At 45.9% G+C, this 15346-nt stretch overlaps 1 protein-coding gene across 22 annotated transcripts in view; it reads left to right on the top strand.

The window, feature by feature from the left end:
• FHOD3 (formin homology 2 domain containing 3) overlaps positions 1-15346 on the top strand; it is a 530360-nt gene that overhangs the window by 56336 nt on the left and 458678 nt on the right. For all 22 annotated transcript variants that reach the window (XM_069568681.1, XM_069568674.1, XM_069568673.1 and 19 more), the window contains exon 2: positions 6696-6802. In XM_069568681.1, the coding sequence (XP_069424782.1) occupies positions 6696-6802 (107 nt within the window). The remainder of the gene's footprint in view (positions 1-6695; positions 6803-15346) is intronic.

Genomic DNA, 15346 nt, shown 5'->3' with positions numbered 1-15346 from the left:
ACAGAGTTCCAGAGTATTTGGAAGGGTCCCTCGTGTGGCTCTGTGACTGAGCCCCTCCCAAGCACCCCAGCCCCAGCAGACTCCTGGTCCCCTGCCACTCACTGTCTTTACCCGCTCACCTCTAACCGCTGTCCTGAGATCGCCCTGCACTGCTGTCTTCCCACCAGGCTTCCGGCTCTGTCTTGTGTCCTGAAGTGCCCGGCAGTGTCCTGGCCACCAAACCCAGAGCCAGGAAAGGAGTGCAGGGGCCACGCTGCCAGGGGATCAGGATTGACATGAAAATCGCTGGAGTCAGGAAATTCCAGGGCCCTTCAGTCATTTGGGAAGACATTTGACCTGAGAGGCCCGGGGTGGGGGGGATCAGGTTCCCGTCATGTCAGGAGGAATTGAGGTTCCTGTTAGGAACTGGCCTGGCAGGAAGGCGTCCGGGTCCTCCACTCTGTGGGCAGAGCCTGAATGATTCTGTCTAACCCCTTCTAATAACTAGATTGGAATTAAGCGCCACTCGCCGCCTGTCCGCCTTGTTGTCACTTTCTTTCCTAACTGTTAACTTAGTTATCCCTGACAAGACTGAAGCCTGCATTTGGCACACCCATCAATTTGTTTGTAACCGAAGCCGAACCCCAAAGTACCAAGGGGTTTTTACTGTTCGTGCGTCAGTCCAGCCCAGCAGCTTTTCCTGCTCCTTGGCTCACGTGATGGTTTACAAGTTAATCGGGTGTGGTGATGGCGGGGCTCATGTTGTGGAACGCAGCGGCCAGCATGTGCAGATTCGTTTGGCATCTTCACAGGCTGCCTGAGTTTCAGGGACCCCTTCGTGCACATGTGCCCCAGCTTGCTAAGGGGAGCAAGCTGACCTTGCCCCCTTCCTATAGCCCTACTGTAAGCCCCACTTTCAAGGGACTAAAGGGCACAGAGTCATTGTTTCTGTTTTAGTTGAAGGACTTGCACAAATCGCCCAGCTGTTAGTTACGGAGGCAGGGTCGTGACGCCTGGCTTAGGAAGTCAGGTAGCCTTTCTGCTGGAAGGGGAATGTCCTGTCTGATGGAGGATGCTTGGGTCTCGGGGGCTGTGGCTGCTAATTAGAGCAGAAAGAATGCAGCTGAAGGTGAACTTCCACACATTTTGACGGTTGGTTTAAGTGGCTTTTCATTCTCTTCTGTGTTCTATTAATGTGTCATACTTGCTTGGCAAAACGATCTTTGAGGAAAGGAAGCCAGTATGTATTCCTTGGTGCCCAGCCCATGCCTAACATATAATTTTATTAAAATTGAACCATGGAAGTGGCAGTAGCTACTGATGCCCTGAATGTGAGGAGTGGAATTGTGAGAACAGGCAGTTCTGCTAAGGTTTTGGGATTCTGTGGTTAGGAGGCTGGGAGGTGGGGAGGGTCCTGCTGTGATTTGGGGCTGCTGAGAGCACGAGGAGGCAGGTACCTGGTGGGTCAGGGTGAACAGTGGGGCCAACCAGGTATTCACCCCAGCTATTGGGAATAAAATCAGGAGGTATGGAGTAAAGACGATGTGGAAAATAACCATGGTTGCTGGTAAGAATGGTGGCTCAGATGGTAAAGAATCTGCCTGCAGAGCAGGAGACCTGGGTTCGATCCCTGGGTTGGAAAGATCCCTGGAGAGGAGAATGGTAACCCACTCCAGTAATTCCATGGACAGAGGAAGCTGGTTGGGGGTGGGGTGCTATAGTCCATAGTATCGCAAAGAGGTGGACACGACTGAGCGACGAACACTTTTTCATGTCTGCTGACCCCTAGGATCGACATCTGCTCCAGTTAAGGCGAAGAGCACAGGACTGGGGGAAGGGTGAGGGCTGAAAGTCTAGCGCTGGGTGACTCAGTCTTTCGTCCACTCCCTGGTAGTGTCCACTTGAGGTGCCTCAAGTTGATGACCTGGGAGGGCCAGAAGCAGCATGTGCTGAAGCTGGTCTGGGTGGTTCGAGAGGGAATTTTGTTCAATGCAGTCATTATGCAAAATTATCCTGTATATATATATTCAATGAACAAAAGTTATTAGTATATTAGAAACAAAGGTGAAAGTATTCAAATATATACACCTAAGTATATACTATATATATATATATATATAACTGAATCACTTTGCTTTACACCTGGAACTGATAATATTGTGAGCCAACTCTACTTCAAAAAAGTACTCAAAACATGTTACTTCCTAATTGTTTCATTGCATTGGGAGTTACTTTCATCTCCTGAATCTGTATGATAAAAATACTATATGCTGGTGAGCTGCTGTGTATCTCTTTTTAGCTCCACACTTGGCGACTTCACACTGGTAGCTTTAAACTGGCCATGGTGAGAATATTTGTACCATATATGCGTGCACCTCTCGCCTCCCTGTACAACAGAGCAGTAATTCCTCTCCAACTCAGTTCTCTCTGTCTGGCTTGAGAGTGGACCACAGCCTCCAAATGCCTTCAACCCCCTCGAGGGGAACCAGAAACTCTATCCAAAAGCTTCCTCCTTTGGACTCACACAGTTCACATTTCCAAGGATGGAGGCAAAAGAAATTATCATAGCTTAAAGTGCTTTTAGTCTTCCCAGGTGGCTCAGTGGTAAAGAATCCTGCCAATGCAGGAGATGCAGTTTGGACCCCTGCGTCTGCCCTGAGTCGGGAAGATCCTCCGGAGGAGGAAATGGCACCCCACTCCAGTACTCTTGCCTGGAAAATCCCATGGACAGAGGAGCCTGGCGGGCTACAGTCCATGGGGTCTCAAAGAGGCAGACATTCCTTAGCGACTGAGCATGCAAAGGGCTTTAAGTTTCCTTGTCTGCTAGTCTGTTGATGATATGTGGGATTAAAAATGAGCAGAAGTGTTGATACTGTCAACAGAATGGACCACAAAAGCTTTATTAGTTGAAAATGCCAGTAGGAGTTAAAAGGAAGAATGAGCTGCAGTGATTACAGCTCTACGTACACAGGGACCAGTGAACGCGCTAACAGGTTCCTTGTCTAATTAGAATGTCCACCTAAGAATGATAAAGTCTGATTTTAGTCCATAGGAGACCCGAGCCCAGGAGACGCCTTCTGCAGGAAATCCTCTGCTTCTGTAAGGAGGGAGGCCAGCTCCCTGCGTGTCCCCCCAAAGCTTAGGCACACCTCCCCTGAGTGTTCCGCCCAAACCCTGGGGGCACCACCCCTGAGTGTTCTCCCCTCCTACCCCCGCAGCCTGGGCGCACCTCCCCTGAGTGTTCCCCCTGCACCCTGGGTGCACATTCCCCCCAAATCCTGGGTGCACCTCTGGCACCAGAGTACAGTGAGTTTGGCCCGTTGAGTCCCAGCTTTCTCAGATCAGATTGCTCATCTGTAAAGTGCCAGTCAAGAATGTTGACCCTCACCAGCATGCCTTTAATAGTTTGTTATTAGAGAAATAAAACAAGTGAATCAAATAGGATTAACCCCTTCAAATGATTTAACTATTTCTTACAAATAACAAAGAACAAATTCCTTTCATTCTGTTGAGGATAACCAGAAACGTGGAGCTGTGGGGGTCTCTGCAAGAATTAGCAGCTTGTTATAGATGCTGATTCTGGACAAGTTGACAGTCTTTGTTTCTTCTGTTCAGGATAACAAGCAAAGCTTTTGCATCAAAGGAGACTAATTCCTTGTTTGAAATCTCACTTATAGCAGGAGGATTAGCAGGCCTTTACCTAGATGTTTTGAAGTAGCCACGTATTTGCCCCCACTTCTCTCTAGTCTCCTGGTATTTTGGAATAAGAGCTTTAACTCATCAAGTGGATGAATAATAAGAGCCACCCTTACTGAGGAATGAAGCATGAAGTTGTATACCTGGATTTTCTCATAATGTTCATCTTTGGTTAAAATTACTTTCCTGTATTTTTAAGTGTATGGATTATTCTAAATGTCATGCCATGCTGGCTAATTGAAACAGCCTCAAAGTCTTAATGACTTACTAGAGCAAACGCTCATGTCTTGCTCTTGTCACTGTCCAGGATGGGTCAGTGGGGGCTGGGCAGCAAAATGCTGTCTTCCATGCAGTGATTCAGGGGCCTGAGCTGCTTCTGTCTGGGGTCTGCTGGTTTCCAGACTTGGAAGTCCTCTCTGGTTCCTCTATATTTGGCCACAGGCATGAGGAGAAAGGAGTGTAGTTGGGTAGGAGTGTTTTGGCCAGGCCTGTTGGGATTCTTCCCTTTCACCTATATTCTAGAGGTCAGTACTCAGTTACCCAGCAATAGCCCAACTATAAACCTGGGATACATGGTCTCTGTCCCCAGGAGGAAAGGGAATGGCTCTGGCAAGCTTGCAGCATTACCTTGGCCAGACCAGACCACTCAGATCACCAAAACTGCATTTTGTGAGCATATTTGCAAGTCCTCAGAAGGTCTCTGGCCATAGAGCAGATGCAGAGCATAGTGGTCAAGGGCGTGACCTCAATTCAGATTTCCTGAATTCAGATCCCGCCTCCATCACTTAGCAGATATGACAAGTGTCTTAGTCTGTCTCTGTGACTCAGCTTTCTCATTGTGAAATGGAGATAACAAAGGAAATCACTAGAGTTTGTGTGAGAATGAGATGATGTAACGTGTAAAATGCTTAGAATTACGAATGGATGTAATTAACAACATATAAGTATTTGTTGAAAGAGATGGGAATACCAGAGCACCTGACCTGCCTCTTGAGAAACCTGTATGCAGGTCAGGAAGCAACAGTTAGAACTGGACATGGAACAACAGACTGGTTCCAAATAGGAAAAGGAGTATGTCAAGGCTGTATATTGTCACCCTGCTTATTTAACTTCTATGCAGAGTACATCATGAGAAACGCTGGACTGGAAGAAGCACAAGCTGGAATCAAGATTGCCAGGAGAAATATCAATAACCTCAGACATGCAGATGACACCACCCTTAAGGCAGAAAGTGAAGAGGAACTAAAAAGCCTCTTGATGAAAGTGAAAGAGGAGAGTGAAAAAGTTGGCTTAAAGCTCAATGTTCAGAAAATGAAGATCATGGCATCTGGTCTCATCACTTCATGGCAAATAGATGGGGAAACAGTGGAAACAGTGTCAGACTTTATTTTGGGGGGCTCCAAAATCACTGCAGATGGTGACTGCAGCCATGAAATTAAAAGATGCTTACTCCTTGGAAGAAAAGTTATGACCAACCTAGATAGCATATTCAAAAGCAGAGACATTACTTTGCCAACAAAGGTCCATCTAGTCAAGGCTATGGTTTTTCCAGTGGTCATGTATGGATGTGAGAATTGGACTGTGAAGAAAGCTGAGCACCGAAGAATTGATGCTTTTGAACTGTGGTGTTGGAGAAGACTCTTGAGAGTCCCATGGACTGCAAGGAGATTCAACCAGTCCCTCCTCAAGGAGATCAGCCCTGGGATTTCTTTGGAAGGAATGATGCTAAAGCTGAAACTCCAGTACTTTGGCCTCCTCATGCAAAGAGTTGACTCATTGGAAAAGACTCTGATGCTGGGAGGGATTGGGGGCAGGAGGAGAGGGGACGACAGAGGATGAGATGGCTGGATGGCATCACGGACTTGATGGACGTGAGTCTGAGTGAACTCCGGGAGTTAGTGATGGACAGGGAGGCCTGGCGTGCTGCGATTCATGGGGTCGAAAAGAGTCGGACACGACTGAGCGACTGAACTGAACTGAACTGAACTGAACTGAAGTATTTGTTAATGGGCTTCCCAGGTGGCTCAGTAGTAAATAATCTGCTTGCTAATGCAGGAGATGCAGGTTTGATTCTTGGGTCTGGAAGATCCCCTGGAGAAGGAAATGGCAACCCATTCCAGTATTCTTGCCTGGGAAATTCTGTAGACAGAAGGAACCTGGCGGAGTACAGTCCACGGGGTTGCAGAGAGTTGGACACAACTTATCGACTGAACAATGACAACACCAAGTATTTATTAAATAAATTTTCTAAAAATGAGACTAGTCATAAAGAGACCCAGTGTCCTTTTTGGTGAGTTGTAGTTTGAATATATTGCCATTCAGATGAAGAATGTTTCTTTTTGTTCATTTGTAAAAATGTTTATTGAGCAACTGTTAATTATAATGGACCAAACCTGACCATACAATTTGAGCAAGTAGGCGCCTCACTGAGCCAAAGGAAACAGCATGTTTTCTCCACCAAATTTGCCTTTTAAACTCTGTGTCTCTCAATCCATGGTCCCATTGGCATCTTAGTTTCCACCCTCCAAATCCATGGCTCCTTCCGGGCCCCTGAGAGTGAAAGGTGACATTGGCCCAGTGCCTTTCCTCTCCTGGCCATGTCTTATAGGTCCTGTCAATGTCATTCATGTAGTGGGTATGATTTCTGTCTACCTGTTACGCAGTTTGCTTCCAATCTGTTTATATGAACATGCTACCTCTTTCTATTAGGGTCCAGATTTTGGGATAATGCATGGTTTTATTGATTTATTTTAAAATATTGATTGATCAGTTTGGCTCTGCTGGGTCTTAGTTGCGACATGTGGGATCTTTAGTTGTGGCCTATGGGATCTAGTTTCCTGACCAGGGATCGAACCTCAGCCCGCTGCATTGGGAGCGTGGAGTCCTAGCCCCTGGACCACCAGGGAAATTCCAGATAATGGTTGATTTCAGAAAACACACGAAGGCAACAGGAAGTGATTTCTGGGTTCCAGCCCCCACCGCAGGAGCAGGCCGGGCTTAACAGGCTCTTTCTCTTGCAGCTGGACGACTGCACCCTGCAGCTCTCCCACAATGGTACTTACCTGGACTTGGAGGCCACCCTGGCCGAGCAACGGGACGAGTTAGAAGGCTTCCAGGATGACGCTGGGTAAGAGTGACTGCTGTCCCTGCCAGCTGGTTCCGACCCTCCACGAAATGGGGCTTCATTGAGGCCTTCAAATATTTTGGAGAAATCACCATAGCTTTCACCTTGTCTCACTCACAGTCACACAAAAGGACTCACCAGTAGTAACTGCAGACTCATAGAATTTGAGTAGCTCTTCTTGGTAAGGCTACTCAGGGGTTGAGAATTTCTGGTGTAGTTTAATTAAGCATGTGATATTTACATTCAAAATTTCTTTTTAAACCAAATGTAGTTAAATTAATATTTTCCAGATTTTAGTGGATTGACAACTATTTTGTACATTGTTTTTAATGGTAAGTACTGGATATTTAGTTTTTTGGCAGATGCCCCTTTAGGTCATTTTATAAAGTGTATCATCTTTTGAACTCATTAGTGGAAAAAATAATTATTAATTATGTTAGTTAATATCAGGTTACTTTTAGCCTGTGTCTAGAATTGCTTAGTATTTCTGATCGCTGTGAGTCTGAATAAAGCAATTCATATAAAAAGTCAGAAATATATACAAAAAGCAAAGCCACTGTAGGAATATACCCGTACAATTAGCCATTCCTATATTTATTAGATTATTTTTTCAAGTGATTGTTTTATTCTCTTTCAGATTTTTTTTAAACTTTTCATGTCAAAATGATTTTTAACTCCCAGAAGAGTTGAGAGTAAAGCACTGACATTTTCCAAATAACCCTTTACCCAGCTTCCCATGACGTTAACATATTACATAACCAATGCAAATTTGCCCAAACCAAGACATTAATATTTGTAAAATACTGTTATGTATTTATTAGGTTATCGGAATACACTTTGGATGCCCCCTCCACCTCCCTTTCTATTCCTCCTTCATCCAGAACCAAGTCTCTCTCTGACTTTATCACCTTCCTCCTTAGAAACCTTCAAAGGCTCCCTCTTCCTTTCCAAATAATGCCCATCCATCTTTGCCTGCTATTCAGGAATCTCTTCAAAAATTCTTTTGAGGCAACCTTTCCTGAGTTAAAAGTGTACTGCTGTCAAATGACTATTATCTGATTTTCATGAATGGCTCAGAAAATGAGGAAAAGTGGGAACCTTCTTGGTGCTGCTTTCCTACCTGACACCAGAATATATTGATGACTTTCTGAGTTTCCTCTGCTTTAATACCTATCACAAATTATGGTCCTTTCCCCATTAATGGTCCCCTTAATTATTCCTCTTCTCTGCTGCTAAAATTCTACTATATCAGAACTGGGCCTGCCTGCATATCCAGCCTAGCATTTTCTCAACACATTAGAGGCACTTAGGGTATACTAGGAGCCAGGTGAACAGAGGAGCCCAGAATGGATTCCTGAGTGTCATGCGGTTGGGCACCAAGATCAGGGTCCTTGGTTGGAACCCAGTCAAGCTCTCTCAGGATGCCCTTCCTGTCTTCTGAGTGGATTCAGAAGCCATGAAAGACCTGGGAAATGCCATAGGCTGTACACACAGGAGGGATATCTACATTAAGTCACATCAAATTCTGTTCATCATCATTTTACAAAATTACATCGTTAAGACTAAAAGATTTGGGGGAAATTCCTTTGCTATGGTTTTTACCAGGTATTTGACAACGGCATTCTTTTATGTAAGATGTCAGCGCTAGGTTGCATGACAGTCTAATGGGATGACTTCATGTTTCATTGATCAAATAGATCTCAGGAGTGTTATGAGTAGATCATTGCCAATTTGAAACATGTCCCTAGTGCTGTTGTGCTTGAAAACCATGACCTGTCTGATATTTTTCTTTCTTATCAAAACATGACTAGTTTGGAAATGATAGCTTGGTAAAAAGTATTAAAAGCTAAGAGTATCAAGAGTTAAGAGTGGGGAAGAAAATAACCTTATGAAGCACCTGATATGCCAACCACTGTGTTAGGAACCTTATTCATGGCATGTGTGTTTACTGGTTCATTTCCTTAATAGGCACAAACATGGGATTGGATTTTCTCACCTCCATGTTTCATTTGAAACAACTGAGGGCCAGGAGTTCAATCACACGTCCAGGGAGGCAGAGCTGGTAGGAGGTGGAGCAACGTTTGACCGTAGGTGTGACTGGTTCCCAAGTCCGTGCTCCTCTGCCATCCCAGGAGCTTCTGGAATATACATTTCAGGTTCTCCTGAGGATGTACATTGGTACCCGAGGGGACGTACGGTTGGTTCATGCAAGGACTTCCTCAGTTCCAGGCTAATTAACTATCTGTAGCTGGAGCAGCACCCTCTGCAGGGTGGCTCCATCCCCTGGCCCTGAGGCTACAGCTCATATTATAAACATGGTGTCCAGATGCCAGCTTCTTTGCAGTCATGCCTAGAGAGCCAGGGAGCCTGCTGCAAGCCCCCTAGAGCAGACCCTGGGGCTAACCCTCTCACTTTGTTCCCTTCTGAGCCATTACCTGACCATGGGTCCATCTGACAGGGGCAGCCTTGACCACATTTCTGCACCCTCAGGGCATGGGGTGCCAGGGAAACAAGTTATGGCAAGATGAGAAGGCGGCACTCACGACATGGGAAACTGCAAACACTGGGGAAGGAGGAGGTGGCCCAGAGGAGGTCGGGTAGCTGCATGTTTGACTGCTGGGTCCCAAACCCACTCCAGAATGGGGTTTCCATCTGAAATAGTCTTCATTTGTGGGATTCAGCCTTTATCCTCTGGAACATATCCAGGATGACTTTCCTGTTTATCTGGAAGAGTGTGAAGAAGACACCTCTCCTGGTCTCTGGTCAGGAGAGCCCCTGGGCCTGGCCTGGGCTGCAGAAGACAGGCCAGGATGGTGCTGTCCTGGCATTGTCGGGTCACTCTGCTGAGCCCCGGGTCCTGAGCACGTATGTGAATGCTGGTGGCCTGTGGTGAGTTACTGGGCGCTGGCTGGAAGCAGTGTGATGGTGGAGGCTTCGTGCACAGGAGGGAGGTGTCTGGGTGCATCTCCAGGAACACTTGTGCTGAGTGGCCCTCCTAGGTCTTTTCTTAGAAGCTTGCATTTGGCAGAGTCTGTGTGCCTGAGAGCTCATGCCTCCCTCAAACAGGAGTTAAAATATAATTTCCTCCTGGTTAAGTATTGCCCTGGTGAAGTGTGAAAAGGGCAAATGAAGCCATTCTGTTTCTTTTTTGTTGTTGTTAAATTATAGGAAAATACCTGCTCACAGTATGGCCACTTAATTAAGATGGGTGTCAGGCTGTGTGGAGACGGTAGTGGTGTTGGTTGTGTGTGTTCAGAATCAGTTTTTCTTGCTGGAGGAGCTGGTTTCTTTGTTCTTGTCCATTACCCTGCTCTTTTCTACCAAGACTAAAATTTAACTTACCCCTTGTTTATAATGATCACTCAGACTATATAGCTAGTTGGAGAAGAGGAGAAAGACCTTCAAAAGTACAAGGACAAAACAATTATCATGCTAGCAGAGTAAAGCCAGGTCTTTTTATTGCCTTCCAAAGCCAGTGAAGTGAGTAGGCACAGCAGGGGGCAGTGGAAACCGAAGCCCCTGGGTAGTGATTCCTGACCCTGCCATTGTGTGACATGGGGCAAGTCACTCTACCTCTGATGAGAGTTTATAAAATTTATTTATAAAATGAGGACAATGTTACCCACTCCCATTTCCCTCCTTGTATCAGCAGCGACCCCAACAGAGTCTCAGGGCCTGAGGAGAGTGTAAAGAGCAGGTGTGCACAGTAGTTAGGGGCGTGAGCTTTGCAGTTAACCTCAGGACTGTGTGACTACGGGACTGCTACTTTACCTCTCTGAACCTTGGTTTCCTTGTAAGTGGGGATATTATAATATATGCGATAATCATATTATGATTATAATATAACCATCATACTGCCTCCTTGGTTTGTTGTGAGGTAAAATTTGATGATGTACCTAAACCATTAAGCTGGTTCCCAGCATGTAAGACAGACCCAAAGCTAGTAGCTTTCAGTTCAGTTCAGTTCAGTTGCTCAATCATGTCCGATTCTTTGTGACCCCATGAACAGCAGCACGCCAGGCCTACCTGTCCATCAAAACTCCCGGAGTTCACTCAGACTCACGTCCATCGAGTTGGTGATGCCATCCAGCCATCTCATCCTCTGTCGTCCCCTTCTCTTCCTGCCCCCAATGCCTCCCAGCATCAGTCTGTTCCAGTAAGTCAACTCTTCACATGAGGTGGCCAAAGTACTGGAGTTTCAGCTTTAGCATCATTCCTTCCAAAGAAATCCCAGGGCTGATCTCCTTTAGAATGGGCTGGTTGGATCTCCTTGCAGTCCATGGGATTCTCAAGAGTCTTCTCCAACACCACAGTTCAAAAGCATCAATTCTTTGGTGCTCAGCCTTCTTCACAGTCCAACTCTCACATCCATACATGACCACAGGAAAAACCATAGCCTTGACTAGACGGACCTTAGTTGGCAAAGTAATGTCTCGCTTTTGAATATGCTATCTAGGTTGGTCATAACTTTTCTTCTAAGGAGTAAGTGTCTTTTAATCTCATGGCTGCAGTCACCATCTGCAGTGATTTTGGAGCCCCCCAAAATAAAGTCTGACACTGTTTCCACTGTTTCCCCATCTATTTCCCATGAAGTGATGGGACCAGATGCCATGATCTTCGTTTTCTGAATGTTGAGCTTTAAGCCAACTTTTTCACTCTCATCTTTCACTTTCATCAAGAGGCTTTTTAGTTCCTCTTCACTTTCTGCCATAAGGGTGGTGTCATCTGCATATCTGAGGTTATTGATATTTCTCCCAGCAGTCTTGATTCCAGCTTGTGCTTCTTCCAGTCCAGTGTTTCTCATGATGTACTCTGCATATAAGTTAAATAAGCAGGGTGACAATATACAGCCTTGACATAACCTTTTCCTATTTGGAACCAGTCTGTTGTTCCAGGTCCAGTTCTAACTGTTGCTTCCTGACCTGCATACAGATTTCTCAAGAGGCAGGTCAGGTGCTCTGGTATTTCCATCTCTTTCAGAATTTTCCACAGTTTCTTGTGATCCACACAGTTAAAGGCTTTGGCATAGTCAATAAAGCAGAAATAGATGTTTTTCTGAACTCTCTTCCTTTTTTGATGATCCAGTGGATGTTGGCAATTTGATCTCTGGTTCCTCTGCCTTTTCTAAAACCAGCTTGAACATCAGGAAGTTCATGGTTCACATATTGTTGAAGCCTGGCTTGGAGAATTTTGAGCATTACTTTACTAGCATGTGAGATGAGTGCAATTGTGCAGTAGTTTGAGCATTCTTTGGCATTGCCTTTCCTTGGGATTGGAATGAAAACTGACCTTTTCCAGTCCTGTGGGCACTGCTGAGTTTTCCAAATTTGCTGGCATATTGAGTGCAGCACTTTCACAGCATCATCTTTCAGGATTTGAAATAGCTCAACTGGAATTCCATCACCTGTACTAGCTTTGTTCATAGTGATGCTTTCTAAGGCCCACTTGACTTCACATTCCAGGATGTCTGGCTCTAGATGAGTGATCACAATATCATGATTATCTGGGTCGTGAAGATATTTTTTGTACAGTTCTTCTGTGTATTCTTGCCACCTCTTCTTAATATCTTCTGCTTCTGTTAGGTCCATACCATTTCTGTCCTTTATTGAGCCCATCTTCGCATGAAATGTTCCCTTGGTATCTCTGATTTTCTTGAAGAGATCTCTAGTCTTTCCCATTCTGTTCTTTTCCTCTATTTTTTTGCACTGATCGCTGAGGAAGGCTTTCTTATCTCTTCTTGCTATTCTTTGGAACTCTGCATTCAGATCCTTATATCTTTCCTTTTCTCCTTTGCTTTTCGCCTCTCTTCTTTTCACAGCTATCTGTAAGGCCTCCCCAGACAGCCATTTTGCTTTTTTGCATTTCTTTTCCATCGGGATGGTCTTGATCCCTGTCTCCTGTACAATGTCACGAACCACATTCCATAGTTCATCAGGCACTCTATCTATCAGATCTAGGCCCTTAAATCTATTTCTCACTTCCACTGTATAATCATAAGGGATTTGATTTAGGTCATATCTGAATGGTCTAGCGGTTTTCCCTACTTTCTTCAATTTGAGTCTGAATTTGGTAATAAGGAGTTCATGATATGAGCCACAGTCAGCTCCTGGTCTTATTTTTGTTGACTGTATAAAGCTTCTCCATCTTTGGCTGCAAAGAATATAATCAATCTGATTTCAGTGTTGACCATCTGGTGATGTCCATGTGTAGAGTCTTCTCTTGTGTTGTTGGAAGAGGGTGTTTGCTATGACCAGTGCATTTTCTTGGCAAAACTCTATTAGTCTTTGCCCTGCTTCATTCCGCATTCCAAGGCCAAATTTGCCTGTTACTCCAGGTGTTTCTTGACTTCCTATTTTGCACTCCCGCCCCCTATAATGAAAAGGACATCTTTTTTGGGTGTTACTTCTAAAAGGTCTTGTAGGTCCTCATAGAACTGTTCAACTTCAGCTTCTTCAGCGTTACTGGTTGGGGCATAGACTTGGATTACCGTGATATTGAATGGTTTGCCTTGGAAACGAACAGAAATCATTCTGTCGTTTTTGAGATTGCATCCAAGTACTGCATTTTGGACTCTTTTGTTGACCAGGATGGCTACTCCATTTCTTCTGAGGGATTCCTGCCCGCAGTAGTAGATATAATGGTCATCTGAGTTAAATTCACCCATTCCAGTCCATTTTAGTTCACTGATTCCTAGAATGTTGACGTTCACTCTTGCCATCTCTTGTTTGACCACTTCCAATTTGCCTTGATTCATGGACCTGACATTCCAGGTTCCTATGCAATATTGCTCTTTACAGCATCGGATCTTGCTTCTATCACCAGTCACATCCACAGCTGGGTATTGTTTTTGCTTTGGCTCCATCTCTTCATTCTTTCTGGAGTTATTTCTCCACTGATCTCCAGTAGCATGTTGGGCACCTACTGACCTGGGAGTTCCTCTTTCAGTATCCTACTGTTTTGCCTTTTCATACTGTTCATGGGGTTCTCAAGGCAAGAATACTGAAGTGGTTTGCCATTCCCTTCTCCAGTGGACCACATTCTGTCAAACATCTCCACCATGACCCGCCTGTCTTGGGTTGCCCCGCGGGCATGGCTTAGTTTCATTGAGTTAGACAAGGCTGTGGTCCTAGTGTGATTAGATTGACTAGTTTTCTGTGAGTATGGTTTCATTGTGTCTGCCCTCTGATGCCCTCTCGCAACACGTACCATCTTACTTGGGTTTCTCTTACCTTGGGTGTGGGGTATCTCTTCACAGCTGCTCCAGCAAAGTGCAGCTGCTGCTCCTTACCTTGGACAAGGGGTATCTCCTCACCGCTGCCCTTCCTGACCTTCAATGTGGGATAGCTCCTCTAGGCCCTCTTGTGCCCGTGCAGCCACTGCCCCTTGGATGTCGGATAGTTACAGTCGTAATTTGAGATCATGCACTGATACGGGAGTCATTGGGTTTTAGGACGGGATGGGGTCTATGCAGAGCTCTCACGGGGAGAGCTCATTGTTTAGAAAACCAAGGCTGGAGCCTTGCCCGTGGGGCAGAGGTGGCCCAGATTCTGCCTCCCCCAGTCCCCCAGCCCTGAACCTTATTGCTTAGTCCCACCCTCCCTGCTTCTGAAAGCAAAGGCACACAGGGGGCTGTCACAGAGAAGCGGGGTTGGAGGTTAGCCTGAAGGTGAGAGGGTGGGATTTTGCCAAGGTAGCGAGGGCCGCAGGTCAGGGTGCGGTAGACCTGTGAGTGGTCCTGAGAAGCCCCGGGCTTCAGGGACGCTGGGGGGACCTGCATGGTTGTTGAGCATGTCCCCGGGTGCTCCTGACCTAGAGGAACCCTGGACACTCATCTGTGCTTCTCTGGACTCCCCTCAGGCCTTCGCTAGAGGGTCAGCGCTGAGCAGTGCTTCTTGCTCGGTTTTCTCATCCTATGCCCACAGCACTGTAGGGGTGGAAAGGTCAGATGAGATGAGACCCTGTGGAGTGGGGTTGGGGAGAGTGCAGTGTGATCCTCAGAAATGAAGGATGTGAGACCTAGGGGTGGGAAGGGCTGTGAGGAAGCCCATTCACAGGGGTAGGTGGGCCCCCACCGCACCCGGCAAGCCCCCATGCTTGGGGGATGCGGAGGAGTTTGGGGAGAGCTCTTGTTTGACTCTTAGAAACCCAGCTTCTCAGCCTGCAGCATGTGAGCCCCAAGGATCCATGTGTGTGTAGCAGGGGTCCAGGAACCCCTGAGATGTCTGCAGTTTGTTGGGTATGCAGGGTTTTGGGGTGGAGAAGGGTTTCATGGTCTTTCATCGGATACTCAAAGAGTTCCTTACTTTTCAAAATGTCAAGCTGGAAGGAATAAGAAGCCATTTTCCCTCCTTACTGTCTGATACAAAAGTTAACCTATGACATCTCTGTCGAAGTTTCCCTGGCATCTGGACCTGGTAGAAAGGGAAATCACTAAAATACATTTTAAACCTAAATCTAAAAACCTGCAGAACTCATCAAACCAAACCAAACCACAAACAAAAAACTTTAACAAAAGAGAGATTCTGGTTAAAGGTGTGGGTGGGACGC

Source organism: Ovis canadensis, chromosome 23 (genome assembly GCF_042477335.2).
Source record: "Ovis canadensis isolate MfBH-ARS-UI-01 breed Bighorn chromosome 23, ARS-UI_OviCan_v2, whole genome shotgun sequence".
NCBI lineage: Eukaryota > Metazoa > Chordata > Mammalia > Artiodactyla > Bovidae > Ovis > Ovis canadensis.
The sequence above is the reverse complement of the archived record's forward strand: the minus strand, read 5'-3'. Positions and strand labels throughout refer to the sequence as shown.